Here is a 21,317-nt window from a genome sequence, read left to right on the forward strand (position 1 = left end):
GACACGTTACACATACCAATGCGAATGGGGGAGAGTAGGAGGGACAGATGGACAGATAGACAGGTATATAGAGAGAAGAGACAGAGGTGGGGAGAGAGAGAGAGAGAGGGAGAGAGGATGGAGTGAGAGGGAGAGAGGATGGAGTGAGAGAGAGAAACAGAGACAGAAGAGAGAGAAAGAAACAGAGACAGAAGAGAGAAAGAGAAACAGAGAGAGACAGAGAGAGAAAGAGAAACAGAGAGAGAAAGGGAACGAAAGCGGTAGAAGAAGAGGAAAGGAGGAGATCCGTTGGCCAGGTGATGCGCAGGGCTGGCTCCGGGGGCTGGATGGAACCGCTGTGATTAGTTATATTATTGTGCATACTAATCGCTGTTTTGAGGGAGGGCAGGCGCGTGAGAGGGAAGAACTTTTACTTTGGAAGACTTTTGGGAGGGAGGGAGGGAGGGAGGGAGGGAGGGCGAAGAGAAAATGCAGAAAAAAAGGGAGGGAGAAATATATATAGAGAGAGGGAGAGAGGGAGAAAGGAGTGAGATAGAGAGGGAGAGAGGGAGGAAAGGAAGAGAGAGATAGAGAGGAAAGGGGTGGGAGGGAGAGAGGCAGTGAGAGAGAGAGAGATAAAGAGATGGAGAGATGGAGAGGGAGGTGGAGGAAAGGAGGAGGAGAGGGGTGTGAGGGAGAGAGAAGGGTTTAGAGATGAGGAAGAAGAAAGGAGAAAGAGGGAGGGTAAATGAAGGAGAGAGAGAGAGAGAGAGAGAGAGAGAGGAGTGGAGGAGAGTAAAGGTGGTGGCGGAGCAAGAATGAAAGAGGAGGAAAGAAAAAAGCAATAACGGGGAGATGGTGCATTGAAATTCATAGGATACGAGAGCAATGAAAATGTACAGGAGGAGGAGATGCGGAAGGATTACATTAAGTAACAGAGAGAGAGAGAGAGAGAGACAAGGGAAAAACGACAGAAGGAGGATAAGCATAGAAGAAGAACTAGATGGAGAGAGAAAGAGAAAGGGAGAGGGAGAGGGGAGAAGGAGAAATAAAAGAGGGAGAAAGAAAGGAGAAGAAGGGGAGAGAGAGAGAAAGAGAGACAGATGAGGCGCCGATTAATGGATAAAAGAGCTTTGCGAGGAGCAGAGACGAGAGAATCCCAGGAGTCAGGAGGACGACCAAGGAGGACGAGCCAAGAGGACGAGCCAAGAGGGAGGGGGGGGACCAGGACGACCCAGGAGGACGAGCCAAGAGGACGAACCAATAGGGGGAGGGGGGCCAGGACGAGCCAAGAGGACGAGCCAAGAGGACGAACCAATAGGGGGAGGGGGGGCCAGGACGAGCCAGAAGGACGAGAAACAAGAGGACGAAACAAGAGGGGGAGGGGAGGGGGACCAGGACGAGCCAAGAGGACGAACCAAGAGGGGGAAAGAGGACCAAGACGACCCAGGAGGACATAACTCGAAAAAGGCTCAGTTTTTGGGAAGGACGACCCCGAGAGCCTCCTCCCGGGGTCGGCGCAGAGGGCGGACCTCCGGAGCCATTTGATTTTCACTGAAGGATCGGGGGACAGCGTTTATTATCCGCGTTTGCCGTGTTTATTACACTGGCGCTGGATACGAACCAGAGAAAGAAAAGCTTTGAAAATGAAGAAAAATGAAAATCAACGCGCGCACGCACCGCCTATCAGGCGAAAGCACGCTGGCGCGAAATCGCGCGCTGCTATCGGAAGCGCGCGAAAATGAGAAATCGACGCACCGCGCCGCACGCGCGATCGAAGAGACTCGCTTGCCGCTGCGCGTCAGCGCGCGTCGAAAATCAGAAAAGCGCGCTGGCGAAAATCGCTGCTTTTCCGCCGCTGCGCATCTTTGCGCGCGCCGCTTTTCGCGCGCGAAGAAATCGTTATCAGAAAATCGGCGAAAATAAAAAAAAACGAAGAAGATCGAAAAAGCAAGAATATGAAATAAAAAAGCGCGCTTTAGTCGATATAGAGAAGGAAAGTTAAAATGAAGAAAGTAAAGAAAGAAAGAGGAAAGAAGGAAGGAAGGAGGAGGAGGTTGACAGGATCGCAGTGGTGGTGGCGAAGGAGGGTGCCAGTTGTCGGGGCTGGCACGTTAAAGGGCATGGCGAAAGAGATGGAAGAAGAAAAAAATCACTTTGAAGAGATCAAAACGCGTGAAGTCGAAAAATATAGAAGAAAAGTCTTTAAAAGCATCTTTTTTACTTTACTTTTTACACTTTAATCTTTTTTTAAAATAAAACTTTACTTTTAAAAGAAAAAAAAGAGAAAAGGAAAAGAAATAAGGAAGGACAAGAGGACAAAAGGGAAGGAGGACACGCGTTGGGTGAGGAGGAGAACAGGAAGGATGCATATGCAATGGTTTTAGCCCCCACTTCTTGTGAACCATTGAGTCTCGTCGTCTTTTTCTTCTTCTTCTTCTTCGTCTTCATGGTCGTACTTGGCTTCTTCTTCTTCTTCTTCTTCTTCTTCTTCGTCTTCATGGTCGTACTTGGCTTCTTCTTCTTCTTCTTCGTCTTCATGGTCGTACTTGGCTTCTTCTTCTTCTTCGTCTTCATGGTCGTACTTGGCTTCTTCTTCTTCTTCATGGTCGTACTTGGCTTCTTCTTCTTCTTCATGGTCGTACTTGGCTTCTTCTTCTTCTTCATCATCTTCGTCTTCATGGTCGTACTTGGCTGCTTCTTCTTCTTCTTCATCATCTTCGTCTTCATGGTCGTACTTGGCTGCTTCTTCTTCTTCTTCGTCTTCGTCTTCGTCTTCATGGTCGTACTTGGCTGCTTCTTCTTCTTCTTCGTCTTCGTCTTCGTCTTCATGGTCGTACTTGGCTGCTTCTTCTTCTTCTTCATCATCTTCGTCTTCATGGTCGTACTTGGCTGCTTCTTCTTCTTCTTCATCATCTTCGTCTTCATGGTCGTACTTGGCTGCTTCTTCTTCGTCGTCGTCTTCGTCTTCATAGTCGTACTAGGCTGCTTCTTCTTTTTCTTCTTCTTCTTCTTCGTCTTCGTCTTCGTCTTCATGGTCGTACTAGGCTGCTTTTTTATTCTACTTCTTCTTCTTCTTCTTCGTCGTCGTCTTCGTCTTCATGGTCGTACTAGGCTGCTTCTTCTTTTTCTTCTTCTTCTTCTTCGTCTTCGTCTTCGTCTTCATGGTCGTACTAGGCTGCTTTTTTATTCTATTTCTTCTTCTTCTTCTTCGTCTTCGTCTTCGTCTTCATGGTCGTACTTGGTTTCTTCTTCTTCTTCTTCTTCCTCGACTTCACGGTCGTACTCGGCGCAGGTCGTGGTTCAAGTGGCGGGAGGGCGATAAGGAGCGGGGCTAGGAGCACCCTATCGCCTTGAAGGACCCTGCGCGTAATCGGAGAGACAGGGGACACGTTAGGAGGGGGGGGATCCTGGGGACAGTTTGCGCATGAGGAGGAGGAGGGAGGGAGAGGGAGAGGGAGAGGGGAGAGGGAGGGAGGGAGGAGGGGGAGGAGGGAGGGGAGGGGGATGGAGGGAGAAAGGAGGAGGGAGGGAAAGGAGGGAGGGTGAGGGTGAGGAGAGGGGGATGGAAAGGAGGAGGAAGGAGGGAGAGGGGGTGGGAGAAGAGCGAAGGAAAGGAGGAGGGGGAGAGAGGGGGATGGAAAAGGAGGGAGAAGAGGAAAGGAGGGAGAGGGGGAGGAGGAGAGGGAGAGAGAGAGTGAGTGTGTGTGTGTGTGTGTGTGTGTGTGTGTGTGTGTGTGTGTGTGTGTGTGTGTGTGTGTGTGTGTGTGTGTGTGTGTGTGTGTGTGTGTGTGTGTGTGTGTGTGTGTTAATGCGCGCGTGCGTGCGTGTGTGTGTGATGGAGACTGAAGTATGGAAAGAAGGTACGATGGATGGAGGAAGAGAGGGGAAAAGGGGGAGATTGGGAGAGTGACAGATAAGAACGATAGGATCAGAAAAACAAAACGGATAGATTAATAGAAAGACAGAAAGGGAGGGAGAGTGACTGAGTGAGAGAGTGAGTGAGTGAGTTAAGTGAGTAAGAGAATGAGTGAGTGAGACAGACAGACAAACAGAGACAAAGAGACAGACAGACGGGGAAGGGAAAAGAAGGATAGCAACAGAGACAGACAGACGGACTGAGACAGACAGACGGGGTAGGGAAGAGAAGGATAGAAACAGAGACAGACAGACAGACAGAGACAAAGAGACAAACAGGCGGGGAAGGGAAGAGAAGGATAGAAACAGAGACAGACAGACGGGGAAGGGAAGAGAAGGATAGAAACAGAGACAGACAGACAGACAGAGAGACGGACCGCAAATTCCGCATTTTCTGTCAGCACTTCCTCCCTGCAATGAAGGCTTGATAGCAGCCATTGTTGAACTGGGGACTTGGTGCACGTGCGTATATTTCTGATCGTCGATCCCGCTCTCTCCCGTTTGTTTGTTTGTTTGTGTTTTTGTTTATTTATTTGTTTTTTTTTTGTTTTTTATTCTCCGTTAATGATAGCCGTGATAATGACATCGCAATTTCTCTTGTTATTTTTGTTCAGCGCTTTATTAACGTCGATGGCAGCCAATTATCATCATTCGAATGCGATGTTCATTTGTTTTTTTCTCTCCGTTGATTATCGTTCGTGTTATATCTGTGTGCTTTATTGGATAACAAGCTATCGTCATCGACTAATTAGTCTCTCTCTCTCTCTCTCTCTCTCTCTCTCTCTCTCTCTCTCTCTCTCTCTCTCTCTCTCTCTCTCTCTCTCTCTCTCTCTCTCTCTCTCTCTCCATTTTCCTCCACTCCACTCCGCTAAGCTTCTTTCCCCCTCCCTCTCTATCTCTCACTCCTCATCCCTCCTTCCCCTTCTCCCTTACACTCCCCTTCCTTCCCCTCTCACCATCTCCCCCCCTCACACTCCCTCCCTCCCTTCCTCCCTCCGCCTCCGTGTCGCTGGGGCGCCACTGAGCAGCGGAGTGTGTGTGTTTTTCTTTCTCTCTTTCTTGCATTTCAAAAGACGGGAGACCTTGAGCTGTACCGGAAACAACCCACGTGGATAACGACCTTTTTTTCTGTCTGATGAGCATATTTTCCTCTTTATTATGCTATTTTGTTCATTTCGTTTTGTATAAATATTTCTCTTAGCCTCCGTGTACGTGTCGCCGGTGCTTCCTCCTCGTCGCCATTTTGTTTTTCTTCTTTGATTCTCCGTCTGCATGTATTTCTTCGTTCGCCGTTTGTCTCGCTTTCGCTTTCGTGTCTTCTTGATTTTCTTTTGCCCTTTGCTCTCTTCTCGGGCATTCTCTCGTCTAACTTTTCGCTATGGCTCTTTTCCTTTGTCTTTTCAATTGTCATCTATTGTTCTCTTGTTTTCCTCGAATTTCTAGCTCATCTCTTTTCTTATTTTTCCCTTTCATCTTCCCTATTACAGTCTTTACCCCGCTTTCGGTTTCCCTTCTTCTCCTCTCCCCTCTTCTTCCTTTTTCTTTCCCTATCTTCTCTTCTCCTTTTCTTCGTCATCTCTCCTCTCCTCCTCTCCTTCCTTCCCATTTCCACTAACTTTCCCATCTCCCCCATCTCTCTCCTCTCCCACCTGCCCCATCTCTCTCCCCTCCCCCCTTCCCCATCTCTCCCTCTCTTTCTCCGTCCCCATTTCCTCCATCTCTCTCCCCTTTCTCCTTCCCCATCCCTCTCCCCTTCCTCCTTCCCCATTCCCCTTCCCTCCCGTTTCTTCACCCAAGGCCGGCGAAGCTTTACGAGGGCAGGCAAGCACTAACTGACGGATTAGCATCGAAACAGCTCAACTTCGTCAAATATCCTCCTCGTGCACTACCTCCTCATTGCAGTTTTCCCTCGAGGCCCATTTGGCTCCCTCTTTCGTTCGGACGCGTAGATGTTTAACTATATATATATATATTTATTTTTTTCTCTTGCTCTTTTTAGGATCTGTATTTCTCTGTATGTTGTATATCCCGAAAGAGAACGACCCGTTTTCAGAGGGTGATTATTATAGATGGGGTGTATGGGGTTTTCGCGCCTTCCGTGTCGCAAGAGAGGTTTTGGGAACGAGATAACAACGTTTCCCGCGCTTTTTTTCTTCTCTAACGGCCATTCCTTTTTTGAATCGTGAGGGACTTTGGGTGCGAGATAGGCCTAGCAAACGTTGGAAGGAGAGCATGCCATTATTCATTATTTTTATATATATTTTTTTAGTACGAATAACGGTCGGGGAGCCATTTATGAAGCCGTATATTAATGACAAGGGTGTCCTTCGAAATTGTGTCGCTTTATATGATTTAACGTGAATGTCCAAAGGAGGGAGAGTCAGAAGTGTGCTGCCTGCTCTTAGTAGTTTCAATATAACGGACGTGTTGCAGCGGAAAAAAATATGATATCACTGCTCTGTTATTGATTAAATCCGTGGGACGTTTGGCAAAGAAAATGGTGATCTTATTGCGATATTGCTTATTAAATCCGGGATGTGTTGTACACAGAAATGATGAGATTATTGCACTGTTATTGATTAAATCCGATGAAATGGCAGTGATGATACGGAAAGATGAGATCGTGTTTCTCTGGTCGATACAAATGCTCTTATTCTTTGCGTTGTAAAAATTATATTTATGTAAAGGAAAAAATCCGGGATTGAAGAGTTGTTGGTTCTTTTCCGAGTTTCTTGGTTTAGTTATAGTGATTCCGTCTTATTATATTTTCTTCATTTTCTCTCTTTCTTCCTTTTTCTTTCTCCCTCCTTTATCTTCCTCTTTCTCGCTTTCTTTCTCTATCTTGTTTGTTATGCTTTCGAGTGAGGGTTAGATTCACATTTATATTTTCCTTCCCCTTCGTCCTCGTCTTTCTTATTTCTTCTTTATTCTAATTCCACGAATGGGTAATCTCCTCCTCCCCCCCCTTCCTCTCTCTCGTCTAATCTCCCTGTCTGCTTGCGTTCTCTTCACCCCTTTGCTTTCTTGCGTTGAAAAGGAATAGAAAAGGACGATAGGAGAGAGTAGAAGAAAATGAACATCATTTTACTTTAAGATCATAGAAAATAAAGCCTAAAGAAAATAAAATGCGGAAAAAATGCGTCGCGGCAAAGTGGCCAACAACCGGCCAGCGTGTCGTTAAACGGCCCTTAAACTTTGGAGAAAAATTCCTTGTTTACACCGACAATTAACAGCCTTTAAGCCCCGCGCCCCGACGTCTTAACTTCCCTCAGGTTCCATTTGACATCAATATTGGTCTCGGTTGGTGTTTTAAAGAGGAATTGAATGAGGATTGGGGAAGGATGATTGGGGTGGGGTAGGGATGGGGGGGTAGGGGAGGGGGAGGAATGTTTATGCTGATGATGATTATTCGGTTTTGAGGGTTCGTGGTAACGGGGTTACTATGTCGGTCGCCATTTTTGATGATGTTTCCCTGGCTTTTATATATATATATATATATATATATATATATATATATATATATATATATATGTATATATGTATATATAAGCGTTTCTGCGATCGTTTTTTCGTCGTCGATCCCTTTCACTTTTTATTATTGTTATTATTATTTACTATTATTGATATTTGCATGTTGTCTTTATTTTTTGGTCCTTTTCCTTCAATTTCTCCACCTGTACTATCACTTGTTCCACCTCCTCCTCCTCCTTCTGCTTCTCGTGGTCCTCCTCCCCCTCCCCCTGCTCTTTCTCCTCCTCCTCCTCCTCTTCCTTCAACACTTCTTCCTCTTCCACTTCCTCCATTACCTCTTCTTTTTCTTCCTCCTCCTCTCCCCCTCCCTCTCCTCTACCTCCACCTCCACCTCCTCCACTCCCTCCTCTTCTTCGACGGCAAAAGTGTAATGGCGTTTCCCCCGATAATAAAAAAGCAATATCTCTTATTTTAACGATACGATCTCACCCTTTTTCACTTGGGTTATTCTCATCTCTTCACGTCAATGCCATGAAGAAAGGAAGGAGAAGAAAGGAAAAAACACTTTTTTTTACGCCTTTCCAGATCCTTTCCCTTTGATCACCGCCACTTTATCCTGCGCGCGCTTTTGCGATCCGCTGCGCATCCGTTTGGCGGCATCCACGGCATTTGAATCGCAACGTTTCGAATCCGCGCCTTTTCGCGCGCGCTTTTAGCAGATCATTCGCTGCTTGCATCCGCTTCCGCGCCTTTTCTGCTTCCGCGCGATCGGCGCTGCGTAAATCCGGCGCTGCGAAAATCCGAGAAAAGGAGGATCCGGAAGGAAAAAGAAAGAAAAAGCGGCATCAAGAAGATCGACGCTGCGCAGCGATAAAGCGCGCTTTACCCACAGATAGAGATCAGAAGCTTTTAGTGAAGAGGAACAAGGAAACTTTCAAGGAATTAATGATTTATAATTAGAAATAGCGCAAGGGACAAAAAAGAAATGATGGTATAAAAATAATCTGAAAGAGAAATACGAAGATAAACGACCGAAGATCTAAACTGAATGCGAGAGAAAGGAGACATGAAGAAGAGAAAAGGAAGAGACAAGAGAGAAGAAGAAGAAGAAAGAAAAGAAGAAGAAGAAAGTCGGGGAGACGAGAGGCAAAGTGATGAGAACGAGAGAGAGAGCAAATGAGGAGTAAATAAGGGCGATGCAAACGGAGGAATACAGCCCGAAGGCAAATGGAAGGAGAGTGAAGGAAAAGCAGAAATAGAGGAAGGGGCGAGGATCCTGGTGATGGAAGGGCGTAACGAGTTATGGAATGATGCATGGAGGAAAGAATAATAAAAATGGAGAAGGGAAGAGGGGAAGCAATAAAGATGAAATAGCGACTAGGCGTTGAGAGGGCTGGAGGTGCAGGGAGAGAGATAACATAGGGGTGGAAAGATAAAATTGGAGAGAGAGAGAGAGAGAGAGAGAGAGAGAGAGAGAGAGAGAGAGAGAGAAGGAGAATATATATATGTATGTGTGAATGTGTGTGTGTATATATATATATATATATATATATATATATATATATATATATATATATATATAAATATATATTCACACGCACGCACACACGCACGCGCGCGCGCACACACACACTCGTGTGTGTGTGTGTGTATATATATATATATATATATATATATATATATATATATATATATATATATATATATATATATGATATACGTTCACAAAAGAGAGAGGTTTTGTTTGTGCGAGTCTGTCCTGCATTTTGACATCAAATAATAGCAGATTTGCATAGAGAGCCGTGATAGTGGGCAGTGTTTATGCCTTTATTTTATTGTGTGACGGGCGGGCGGCCGGGCGGGCGGGCGTTCTATAGTGTGATGATGCGCCGTTTTTTTGTAACTTTTATTAATTTGATGGTTATTATTGTGTGTACTTTGCGTTGCGTGCGGGATGGTGCGGCCGTGGTTGGGCGTCTGGTGCTGTGGAGAGCGTGGCGCGTGTGGTGTCTTGTGGTGTCGGGTAAAAGAGGTGTTGGTATGGGGTCAGTTTCTCGCGATGGTGTACCAAAAAAAAGAAAGAAAGAAAGAAAAAGAGAAGTGTGGTATGAAGACCAATACTTTTTTTTCTTTTTTTTTTCTTTTTTTTTTCTTTCTCTTTTTTCTTTTTTTTCTTTTTTCCTTTCTTTCTTTTTCCGTATGTATGCATGTATTTTCGTGTACATCCGTGTCGATATGTACAGATGTAGCTGTGAATTCGAAGCTGATTGGATATATGAATTTCTCAGTAATTTTGTCAATACAATTTTTTTTTTCGTTTTGCATACACGCGCAGTTGTAATGAAAATCGCTGTGGAAATTATATTTACATATGAAGATCGTACCGTATATAAAAATAGGAACACACGCACACACGTATACGCGCGCGCGCGCCCGCTCTCACACACACACACACACACACACACACACACACACACACACACACACACACACGCATATATATATATATATATATATATATATATATATATATATATATATATATATATATATATATATATATATATATATATATATATAAACAAATAAACAAACTAAACCAAACAAAATAAACCAAACTAAACAAATAAACCAAGCAATGAACATATATATATATATATATATATATATATATATATATATATATATATATATATATATATATATATATATATATATATATATGTAATAAATATATGCATGTATGTCCTCTCGCTGCTCCTCTCCTCACTCTCCTCTCTCTCACACACACACAGGCGTCCACAAGTCCCATTCGGCCGCGTGTGCGTTTTCGCGGCGGCCGAGCGGGAGCCGAGCCGATTTCGCAGCACGCGGCGCTCCGAAGAATGCAAGCGCCGAGGGGAAGTTTATAAATTCCCCGCAAGTCGCCGTTAATAACAAAAAGTTGTGTCCATTATCGTGATACTGGGACCGATTCCAGTCGTTTTCCTTCTCCCTCTCTTTCTCTCCCCTCCCCCTCCTCTTCTCTTTTCTTTTTTTTCTCCTCTCCTCTTCTCCCCTCTCCTCTTTTCTCTTCGCCCCTCCCCTCCCCTCCCCTCCCTTCTTTTCTCCTCTCCTGCACTTCCCGCTCCTCTCCTACCCTCTCTTTCCTCCATCCCCTCTCACTTTCATCTTCCTCCCATCCCCTCCCTCTCCTCCCCAACCCTCCCTCCCTCTTTTACTCCTCTCCTGCGCTCCTCTCCTCTCCTCCCCTCCATCTTTCTACTCTGCACTTCCCTCTCCTCTCCTACCCTTTCCTCTCCTCCCATCTCCTCCCCTTTTCTATTTTCTTCTCTCCTACACTTCCCTCTCCCTTCCCCTTCCCTTTCCTTCCCTAAGCACCCAGTGGCTGTCTGCTCTTCCACTCCGCTGCCTATCCTGTTTCCCCTCTTGTCTTCTCTCTTTCTCTTTTATCATCTCCTCTCCTTCCTCGCTTTCCTTGTCTCTCTCTCTCTCCTCCTCCTCCTCCTTTTCTTCTACTGCTTTTCCTTCGCCCCTTTCCCGTCTTTTCCCTTCCCTTGCTCCTCTCCCTCTCTCCTTTCTCCTCCCTTTCCTTTCCATTACTGCTCTTAATCTCTCCTTTCTTTTTCCTTTTCCTTCCCTTGCACCTCTCCCTCTCTCCTTTATTTTTCCTTTCTCTTTTCGTCCATACCGTTCTCTTGCTCCTCTCCATTTTTATCGCCTCTCTCTCCCTTCCCTTCCCTTCGCTCCTCTCTCTCCTTTCTCTCCGTCCCTCCTTCCTTCCTTCCTTTCCTTTCCTTTACCTTCCCTTCCTTTCCTTTGCCCCTTCCCTTCCTTCCTTTCCTTTACCTTCCTTCCTTCCCTTCCTTCCTTCCTTCCCTTCCCTTCCCTTCCCTTCCCTTCCCTTCAACTTCCTTCCTTCCTTCCTTCCTTTCCTTCCTTCCTTCCTTCCCTTCCCTTCCTTCCTTCCCTTCCTTCCTTCCTTCCTTCCCTTCCCTTCCCTTCCTTTCCTTCCCCTCTCTCCGTTCCTCTGCTCCCATCCCATCCCCTCTTCTCGTGTCTAGTTTTACTCTTCTTCCCCCTTATGGGTGCATTTTATTCCCCTTTCTTTTTCCTCTTTCAGCTTTATTTATTCTTGTTTTGGCTTTTGTCCTGTTTCATTCGATCATACTGTCGTTTTTTGCTTACTCATTGATGCTTCATATATATATATATATATATATATATATATATATATATATATATATATATATATATATATATATATAGAATAGCCAAATAAAATATATGCATAATATAATAATAAAAATATTAAATAAATAATATGCATAATATACATGTAATAAACAAAATAAAAATATATGCATAATAAATAAATAATAAAAATACAAATGGCATAAATAATATAAAATAAATAAATACTCATCCTCCTTCTCCTCCCTCCTTCCCTCCTTCTCTCTTTCTCTCCCTCCCACTCCCTCTCCCACTCTTCCCCTCCCTCCCTTCGCATATATATAAATACCTAGTCTCTCTGCATTTATTTAAGTGCATGTATATTCCCGACCGACGCTGATTTTTGGGATTTTTCGGATTTTTCGGATTTTTCGGATTTTTCTTCCGGCGAATCGACCCGCTCCCCATGCATCGCCTTAACGAGAGCAAGTGGCAGGTACAGGCGCACGCAACTGCAGCTCGGTCTGTGAGTCGGGGTCTGCGCTGAATGGCTCGGGGATTAGCCAATCAGATGCAGGACAAAAGCGACAGTTTTTTTTAATGTAGCTGAAACTTTTAGAGATGGAGTTAGGGATGAGAGGTATGAATGGGGAGAAAAGAAGTATGGATGGGTGGGTGAATAGTCGGGAAAAAAGGAAAAAAAAGGAAAACTGTTGGCGAAAATGGGATGAGTAGGATTGTAGGGGTGTAGGAGGTAGGACGGAAGGCGCAGGTAGGGGATAAGGATTGGGATCGGGTAGATAGGGAAGGCGGGGGGTGGAGGGGTTGGGGGGGAGGCCAGATAGTGGGCTATGAGGCCGTGGGTCGGGTAAGGTAAGAATGGAGGGGGTGGTGTGGAGCAGGGAGGGTGGTGGGCAGGGGGAGGGGAGGAAGAGGAATGATGAGAATTGTTTGCTTGGAAATTGAATTCAATCACAGGCGAAGGGAAGAGCGATCCTTCCAGCGTCCTCTGTGCTTGAAATGTCTCGCTGAAGAGAGGGGGAGGGAGAGGGGGAGAGGCGGAGACATAGACACAGACGCAGACGGACAGATAGACAGGCATAAAAAGACACGGACACATGCATACAGACAGACAGGAACAGACACAGGTAGCCAGACAGACAGGAACAGACACACGTAGTCAGACAGGAGGAGAGACAGACACATACATACAGACAGACAGGAACAGACACAGACACATACATACATGCAGACAGACAGGAACAGACACAAAAACAGACACACGGACAGGCAGAAACAGACACAGACAGAAACAGACATAGACGGACAGAAACAGGCATGGACAGACACGGAGACAGTCAGAGACACAGGCACAGACCGAGAGAAAGACATGAATAGAGATAGAGGGAAGAACGAGAGGGAGAAGATGAATTACGAACAGAGGAAGGAGGAAGAAGAAACAGGACCGAACGGGGGAAGAGGAGCAAGGAGAAGAAACGGGGGGGGGGGGGGGGAGAGAACGGACAGAGAGAAGAAGAAGAAAACGGACGAACAGTCGAGGAAAGAAATTAGGTCGTCCTTAAGGTTCATGACGCCGCTGTCGGTCGAGACAACACCGCCCCTAATGTTCCGCGAGACAGATGGCGGAGTGCGGATAGGGGAGGACGAGAGTGCGAATAAGGGGAGTAGAGAAAAGCAGGGAAATAATGGCACGGGAAGATATTTCACGTGTTTTCCATTTCATTAGATTTTTACTCCGGATTCCATGGTGTGTTGGTTTCGATAATGGGCATCCTTGTTGCAATCATTTTTTTTTTTACTTTTAAAAAGAAATCAGCGATTTCAGAAATATAAATCACGAAAATCAGAACACTAAGAGAGACAAGAAGATAAGAACGGAGAGAAAAGGAAGGAAGGGAGGGATAGTGGAAGGATGAGAGGGAAAATGAAGAAGAGGAGAGGAAGATGAAGAAAAGGAGTAGGTGGAGAAGATAGAAGAAGGGAGAAGTATACCGGCGAAAGGGAGAAGAAGAAGAAGAGTAAGGAGAAAGCGACGACAAGGGAGTGGAAGAGAAAAAGAGACAAGAGGAAGGGAGGGAAGGGATAGGGAAGGGATAGAGAGAAGGATGGAGAGGAAGAGAGGGAGGGAGGGGACAGAGGCATAGAAAAAAAAAAAAAGAAAGAAAAAAAGAAAAAAAGAAAGAAAAAGAAAGAAAGAGACAAGAGAACAGAGAGAGACAAGAGAGAGACAGAGAGAGACAGAGAGACAGAAGAGACAGAGAGAGACGAGAGAGGCAGAGAACAGAGAGACAGAGAGAGACAGACAGAGACAGGGAGAGAGAGAGAGAGAGGGCAGACAGAGACAGGGACAGAGACAGAGACAGAGACAGAACCCAGAGACGAGACAGAGACGGAGACAGACAGAGACAGGGAACAGAACAGAGAACAGAACAGAACAGAAGACAAACAGAGGAACAGAGGAACAGAGAAAGAAGGAAGAGAGGAAGGGAGGGAGAGGTTGGAAGAGAAAGAGGAAGAAGGAAGAAGAGGTGGGGGGGAGGATGTGGAGAGCGGCACAAAAATCGATACAAAACAAAGGCAAAAAAATAGAAAAGAAGAAAAAACAAAACAAAAAAATCTCTATCTGCCTCTCCTCTTTTCTCCGCCATTTTCCCCTCTTCCTCAATTGTCCTCGTCCACTTTTTCCTCTTCATTTTCCTCTTTTTTCCGATTCCACTAAACCTCTAACGGGAAGGCCAATCCTCCATTTTTCTTCTCTCGTTTTTAATTCCCGGATATATTTCATATTTTTTTTATTATGTTTCACTTGATTTGATTAATATATATATAACAACATATATATATATATATATATATATATATATATATATATATATATATATATATATAACTTAATAACTTAATAACAATAACATAATATATATATATATATATATATATATATATATATATATATATATATATATATATATATATATATATATATATATATATATATATATATATAAACATATATATATATAATATATATATATAACAATATATATATATATATATATATATATATATATATATATATATATATAACAACATAACTTAATAACAATATATAACAATAACATAACAATAACATAACATATATATATATATATATATATATATATATATATATATATATATATATATATATATATATATATATATATATATATATATGTATATATATGTATAATATATGTATCTGCTCACCCATCCAGCTGACTGCCAGCCAATCAATCCAAATCTGTCTCTACATATCCATCTATCCATCCACCTCTTTCTCCCCTTCTCTCCGATCCCCCCCCCCCTTCGCCGGCTTCCCTTTGGCACCGCCGGTAAAAGACAAACGCTCGCGACTAATTGCCTGTTAAGATTTTACGCTGCCAAGGTTTTTTCTGTTGCCTCTTCGCCCTCGACATTCCGGAAAAGGGAGAGAGGGTAATCCGTGGGTGGGGTTGGAGGGGTTGGGTGGGTTTGGGTGAGGAGGTGGGTTTGCCGGAAAAGGGAGAGAGGGTAATCCGTTGACGAGGTTGGGTGGGTGGGTTTGGGTTTGGAGTGAGGGGGAGGGTTGGGTGGGGGTGTGGGTTTGGGTTTGCCGGAAGGAGAGGGTAATCCGTGGATGGGGTTGGTTGGGTGGGTGAGGTGGGTTTGGGTGAGGGGGTGGGTTTGGGTTTGCCGGGGAAAGGGAGAGATAGGGTAATCCGTGGGTGGGTTTGGAGGGTTGGGTGGGTTTGGGTTTGCCGGGAAGGGAGGAATAGGGTAATCCGTTGACGAGGTTGGGCGAGGAGGTGGGTTTGCCGGAAAAGCGAGAGAGGGCTATCCGTGGGTGGGTTTGGAGGGGTTGGGTGGGTGTGGGCTTGCCGGGAAAGGGAGTGATAGGGTAATCCGTTGACGAGGTTGGGTGAGGAGGTGGGTTTGCCGGAAAAGGGAGAGAGGGTAATCCGTGGGTGGGTTTGGAGGGGTTGGGTGGGTTTGGGTTTGCCGGGAAAGGGAGAGATAGGGTAATCCGTTGACGAGGTTGGGTGAGGAGGTGGGTTTGCCGGAAAAGGGAGAGAGGGTAATCGGTGGGTGGGGTTGGAGGGGTTGGGTGGGTTTGGGTGAGGAGGTGGGTTTGCCGGAAAAGGGAGAGAGGGTAATCCGTTGACGAGGTTGGGTGGGTGTGGGTTTGCCGGAAAAGGGAGAGAGGGTAATCCGTGGGTGGGTTTGGGTGAGGGGGTAGGGTGGGTTTGGGTTTGCCAGGAAAAGGAATAGGAATGGCTCGTGGGTGGGGTTGGAGGGGTTGGGTGGGTTGGGTTTGCCGGAAGGGAGAGATAAGGTGGTCCGTTGACGAGGTTGGGTGAGGAGAGGTGGGTTTGCCGGAAAAGGGAGAGAGGGTAATCCGTGGGTGGGTTTGGAGGGGTAGGTTTGGGGAGTGGATGGGGTGTGTTTGGGTAAGGAGGAGGTGGGTTTGGGGAGTGGGTGGGGTGGGTTTGGGTTTGGATGAGGTGTGTTTGGTTTTGGGGGAGTGGGTGAGGGGGGTTTGGGTGAAGGGGTGGGTTTGGGTGAGGAGGTGGGTTTCGGTTTGAGTTTGGGAGGGTGGGTTTGTGTGTGTGAGTGGGTGGGTAGGTGAGTTTGCGTGGATGGGTTGGTGGGTGAGACAGACAGAGACAGAGACAGAGAAAGAGTGCGTGCGTGCGTGCGCTCTCGTCGACTCGAGCGTAGATTTATTCGTTCACTCTTGCGCCCGTCACCGTATTTATTCGCTCGTGTGCAAACGATTTTTTTTTTTCGAGAAATCATATTTTTTTTATTGCGTGAGGCGATTCACTTTAAAGTAGCCGGCCGTTTCAGTTGCAGTTTTTATCGTGAGTTGCAACTGAATAAATGGTCTTTAGAGTGTAATAAAAGTCATTAAATGCGATTTTATTCATGAAACCCCCCCCTTGATGGTCGGATTTTCAGTGACATTTCACTATGATAAGTTATGGCCTATTCATACTACTAGTTAATGATAAAGCGGTGCGAGAGCTCTTTCCATAAAGCCTGGAGTTATTATCATGGATGGAATGGGAAATGGGGGAAAAGGGGGAATAAACAGGGGGAGGAAGTTAGGATTGCCATCTTTTATAGGCATCCCCATCCTCTCCTCTCCTCTCCCCCTTTCTCTTCTTTCTTTTTCTCTTTCCATTCCCCTACCCCATTCCTCCTCCTCTTTCTTTCCTTTCCCTTCATTTTCTACTTCCTCCTCCCCATTTTTCTTCCTCTCTCCTTTTCCCTTCCCCATTCCTCTTCCCTCTTCCTCCTCCTCTTTCTCTTTCCTTTCCCTTCCCCTTCATTTTCCCCTTCCTCCTCCCCATTTTTCTTCCTCTTCCCCATTCCCGTATGCACCCTCCCATTAACACAGTCCATACACCCCACCTCATCCTGCCATACAGAACCCCACCACAACCCCCATCCTTACGCTCACACCCGTTTCCTTACCCCATAGAAATCCCCCATGCTCGCCCCACCACCATACACTTCCCCCTACCATATCTCGATGCCCCCCTCCCCCCCACGCCTCTCCACCCCATACCTAACGCCCATATACACCCCATACCCTCGTTATTCAGTTACACCTTCCCAACCCACACTTCCGTACTCCTATCCCCCCTTTCTCCTGCTCAGCCTCTCATCCCCTGATTCACATCCAACTCTCACTCTACCCTCATACCCCTTCCCATCTACCTTCATACCCCCTATCTTTATTCCCTCTAACCCCCATACCACCAATCCTACCCTCAGCCCTACCCCTACCCCCAAACCCTCATACCCACTCCACCCTACCCCCATACCCCCATACCCCCTCCACCCTACCCTTAAACACCTAACCCCATACCCCCATATCCCCTCCACCCTACCCTCATACCCCCATAAACCCCTTACTGTTCTGCCACATACGTTTTTAAATGCTGTGCCCAGATAACACAATGTTTAATTATCACCAATAATAGTCTATCTTTAAATGCTTCGCTTCTCCAACTCCCATTTGTAACTCGTCAGTCAAAGACAGTTATAGATTACCGTGGTCCAAAGATCTGGAACACTCTCCCCGAAAAATCTGAGGAATAAACCTACCTTTGAGGCGTTCAAAAAGACTCTCAAACAATACTTTGTGGCCAAATATAACTATAACAATGTAGAGTAAAATACTGTATAAATAATATTCATAACCAAACATATTCCGATACTTGATTCTTAAACTACATTATCTACCATTATTATCTCGTCTTTGTATTTGATTCTGTATAGTTTATTTTACTAACTGTCTCTGCCAAGTTTAACAATGTATGACTAATGTATTTATCTATATTGTCTCCTGTATATATTATTCTGGGTACCCATCAATATAACTGATGAACATGACCCAAATTCTCTGTACATACTTTGTTAATCAACAGCCTTTTCAAGAGAATTGCGCTCTCAAAAGACTGAGCCACGTTTTATATAACACTAAATGTACCCACATTATCTGTATTACTATTTATGGCTAAATAAACTGTTTCAATTTCAATTTCAATTTCAATTTCTCGACCCCCAACCAACCTCCATAACCCCCTCTCGACACCCCACCCAACCCCCATAACCCCCTCTCGACACCCCCACCCCACCCGACCCCAATAGCCTCTCGACCCACCCTACCCCCACCAACCCCCTCTCTACACCCCCTCCCCACCCCACCCCACGCTGCCTCACTCCCAGCGGATCCCGGCGGCGAGGGGAGGCGTTCCAGCCGGAGGAGGAGCAACAGGTGGCTGAACGCGGGAATTCCCCTCCCCCTTGCCTCCCCTCACCCACCCACCCCTGCCCGCCATCCAGCTCTCCTCACCTGGCCCTTCTTCTTCTTCTTCTTCTTCTTCTGCTTCTGTTGGTTCTTCTTTTCTTCTGCTTCTGTTGGTTCTTATTTTCTTCTTATTTTTATTCTTCGTCGTCTTCTTTATCATCTTTTTGTTATTGTTGTTGTTTTTTAAATCAAAATCATCATTATCATCACCATTATCATTATCAATCACCATCACCATCAACACCATCATCATCTTCACCATCACCATCATCGCCATTTTGGAGGCCGGCAGTTTTTCCATATCACACGTTCATCTTCTTATCCGTCTTTCCTCTTTTTTGATTGCGCGTATTACTCCCCGAAGCGAAGGCCTTAACGACAGGAACAAGTGGGCATCGGGGGGGGGGGGGAGAGGAGGGGCGCGCGGGGGGAGGCAGACGCCCCTCCGAGGAATGTGAAACGCGATTCCTCTTCAGTAGACGGGTGGATTTGTGTGTGTGCGTGTGTGTGTGTGTGAGAGAGTGAGTGAGTGAGTGAGTGAGTGAGTGAGTGAGTGAGTGAGTGAGTGAGTGAGTGAGTGAGTGAGTGAGTGAGTGAGTGAGTGTGTGTGTGAGTGTGTGAGTGTGTGAGTGTGTGTGTGTGTGTGTGTGTGTTTGCCTTCTTTTTTTCAAAACCTGTAGTCCTTCTGTATCCTCAAAGGTAATGATATCAAACATTTTGTTAGACAGGTATATTTCAACGTTTTTATGTTTGTTTGTTTGTTTCTCTGTGCTATGTCGGGAGAGTGGGTGGATGGGAAAAGTGGTTACAAAAAGAAAGCAAAAATCAGAAAGCAATCGGAAAAGACAAAGAAAATTACTGATGAAGAAGGGTCGAGAAGGAAAACTCAAGGAGAATAAATCGGGAAAAAGAAAGAAAAAAAGAGAAGGATAAGACAGAAAAAGTCAAAGGAAAGAAATACAGGGAGGGAAGGTACAAGACCAGTCAGAAAAAGAAAAAGATCAAGAGATCTGAAGAAGGGAAGGAAGGAGGGAAGAACAGGAGGAGAGGAGAGGGAGGGGAAAGAGGAGAGGAGGAGTGGGGGAAGGACGGAGGAGGGTGGTATGAAACGGGAATCGATGTTGTTTTATGCTGCCGTAAATTCCAGCCCAAGTTAGCGGTTGGGAATTGAAAACTCCCTTGGCTTTCGAGTGTGCGTGTGCGTGCGCTCGCGTGCGTGCTTGCGTGCGTTCGTACGTACGTGTGAGATCTGCGTGCGTGTATGTCGATGTGCATTTGCATACGAAAGGGTAGATATAAATAAAAGAGAGAGAGAGAATAAAAAGAAACGGAAGAGAAAAAAGAAATAGAAATGGAGGAAAAAACGAAAGACGGACAGGGAGTTAGTGCGTTCGCTGTGGGCGTATACATTTATTACGTTTCTGTTTGCGAACGCACCTCTCCCCCTACCTATATCCTCCCCTGCACCTACCCCTGCCTCTCCATCGAGAAGTTATGTTGGCCGATTTTTCCTCAGAATATAAAATTTGGATCAGTTTATGAACATTTGTGAGAAAGAGAGTGGGAGAGAGGAGAGAGGAGGAGGGAATGTGGAGGAGAGAGGAAGGGAGAAAAAGGCTCGCAAAAAAATCGTAGAGGAGGTGAGGGAGGGATAGAGGAAGAGGGAGATGGAGAGGGAGAGAAAGAACGAGAGAACGAGAACGAGGGATGGATAGAGAGTGGTAGACGGAGAAAAAGAGGAAGAAAAGTAGTTAATCTTTGTCCTCCCCCATTCTTTCTCTCTCTCTCCCTCCCTCCCCATCTATCTCTCTGTCTCCCTCCCTCCCTCCCTCCCTCCCTCCCCATCTATCTCTCTATCCCCCTCCCTCCCCATCTCTCTCCCCCTCCCTCTCTCTCCCCCCTCCCTCTCTCTCTCCCCTCCCTCTCTCTCCCCCCTCCCTCTTCTCTCTCTCTCTTCCCCCTTTCTTCTTTCCCCCTTAATGCTTTATGGCTGACATTATCTGATCGATGTTTATTGCCGAGCGAGGTGGGCTTCCGGCACTGCATTGGTGGGCGAGGTGGGCGGTTTCTTTGTTTCGCTTGTTCTTTGCTTTTGGGTTTTTGTTTGGTCTTTGGTTTTGGGTTATGTTTGGTGTTTATTTTTCATTTTGTAATTTTCTCTTTGTTTTTGTTTCTTTATTTTTCATTTAGTTATTTGCTTTTTGTTTTTGTTTGATCTTTATTTTTCGTTTTTGTTTGTTCTTTGTTTTTTTTGGTTTTGTTTTTGCTTCTTTGGTTTTTGGTTTTACTTTCTCTTTTTCTGTTTTTGCTTGGTCTTGATTTTTTGTTTTTGTTCTTTGTGTGTGTGTTTTTCTTGATCGTTTTTTTGCTTGTTCTTTATTATTTGTTTTTGTTCTTTGGTTTTGCTTGTTCTTTGGTTTTCGTTTTTTGTTCATTGGTTTTTGTTTCCTTGATTTTGCTAGTTCTTTATTTGCGTTTTTTGTTCGTTCTTTTCTTGTGTTGTTCTTTGTTTTATATATTTGAGTATTCCTTCGGTTTAGTTTGTTCTTGTTTCTTTTCTTTTTTTTCGTTTTTGTTGGTTCTTTTTGTTTTTTGTTTGTTTTTCCTTGTTTTGTTTTTGTTCTTTTATATTCTTGTTTTTTATTTTTCGTTTTAGAAATAGAAGAGAGAGAGAGAGAGAGAGAGAGAGAGAGAGAGAGAGAGAGAGAGAGAGAGAGAGTAGAGCGAGAGAGAGAGTAAGAGCGAGAGAGAGTAATAGAGAGAGAGTAATAGAGAGAGTAATAGAGAGAGAGAGTAATAGAGAAATAGAGAAATAGAGAGAGAGTAATAGAGAGGAAGTGAGAGAGAGAGTAATAGAGAGAGAGTAGTAGAGAGAGTAGTGAGGAGGGAGTAGTAGAGAGAGAGAGTAGTAGAG

The 21,317-nt window shown here is 45.2% G+C and overlaps 2 protein-coding genes across 4 annotated transcripts in view; one reads left to right on the forward strand and one right to left on the reverse strand.

The window, feature by feature from the left end:
- The window catches only part of LOC113802709 (protein O-linked-mannose beta-1,2-N-acetylglucosaminyltransferase 1-like), a 658,355-nt gene that overhangs the window by 365,827 nt on the left and 271,211 nt on the right, over window positions 1-21,317 (forward strand). The gene's annotated exons all lie outside the window — the stretch shown is intronic.
- LOC138859258 (uncharacterized) lies at window positions 2,363-3,145 on the reverse strand. The gene is made up of 2 exons (XM_070113476.1): window positions 3,091-3,145; window positions 2,363-2,940 (listed from the first exon to the last, which is right to left on the reverse strand). The coding sequence occupies exons 1-2, from the start codon at window positions 3,143-3,145 to the stop codon at window positions 2,363-2,365; spliced, it is 633 nt and encodes a 210-aa protein (XP_069969577.1).

The sequence above is a fragment of the Penaeus vannamei genome, chromosome 34 (genome assembly GCF_042767895.1).
Source record: "Penaeus vannamei isolate JL-2024 chromosome 34, ASM4276789v1, whole genome shotgun sequence".
NCBI lineage: Eukaryota > Metazoa > Arthropoda > Malacostraca > Decapoda > Penaeidae > Penaeus > Penaeus vannamei.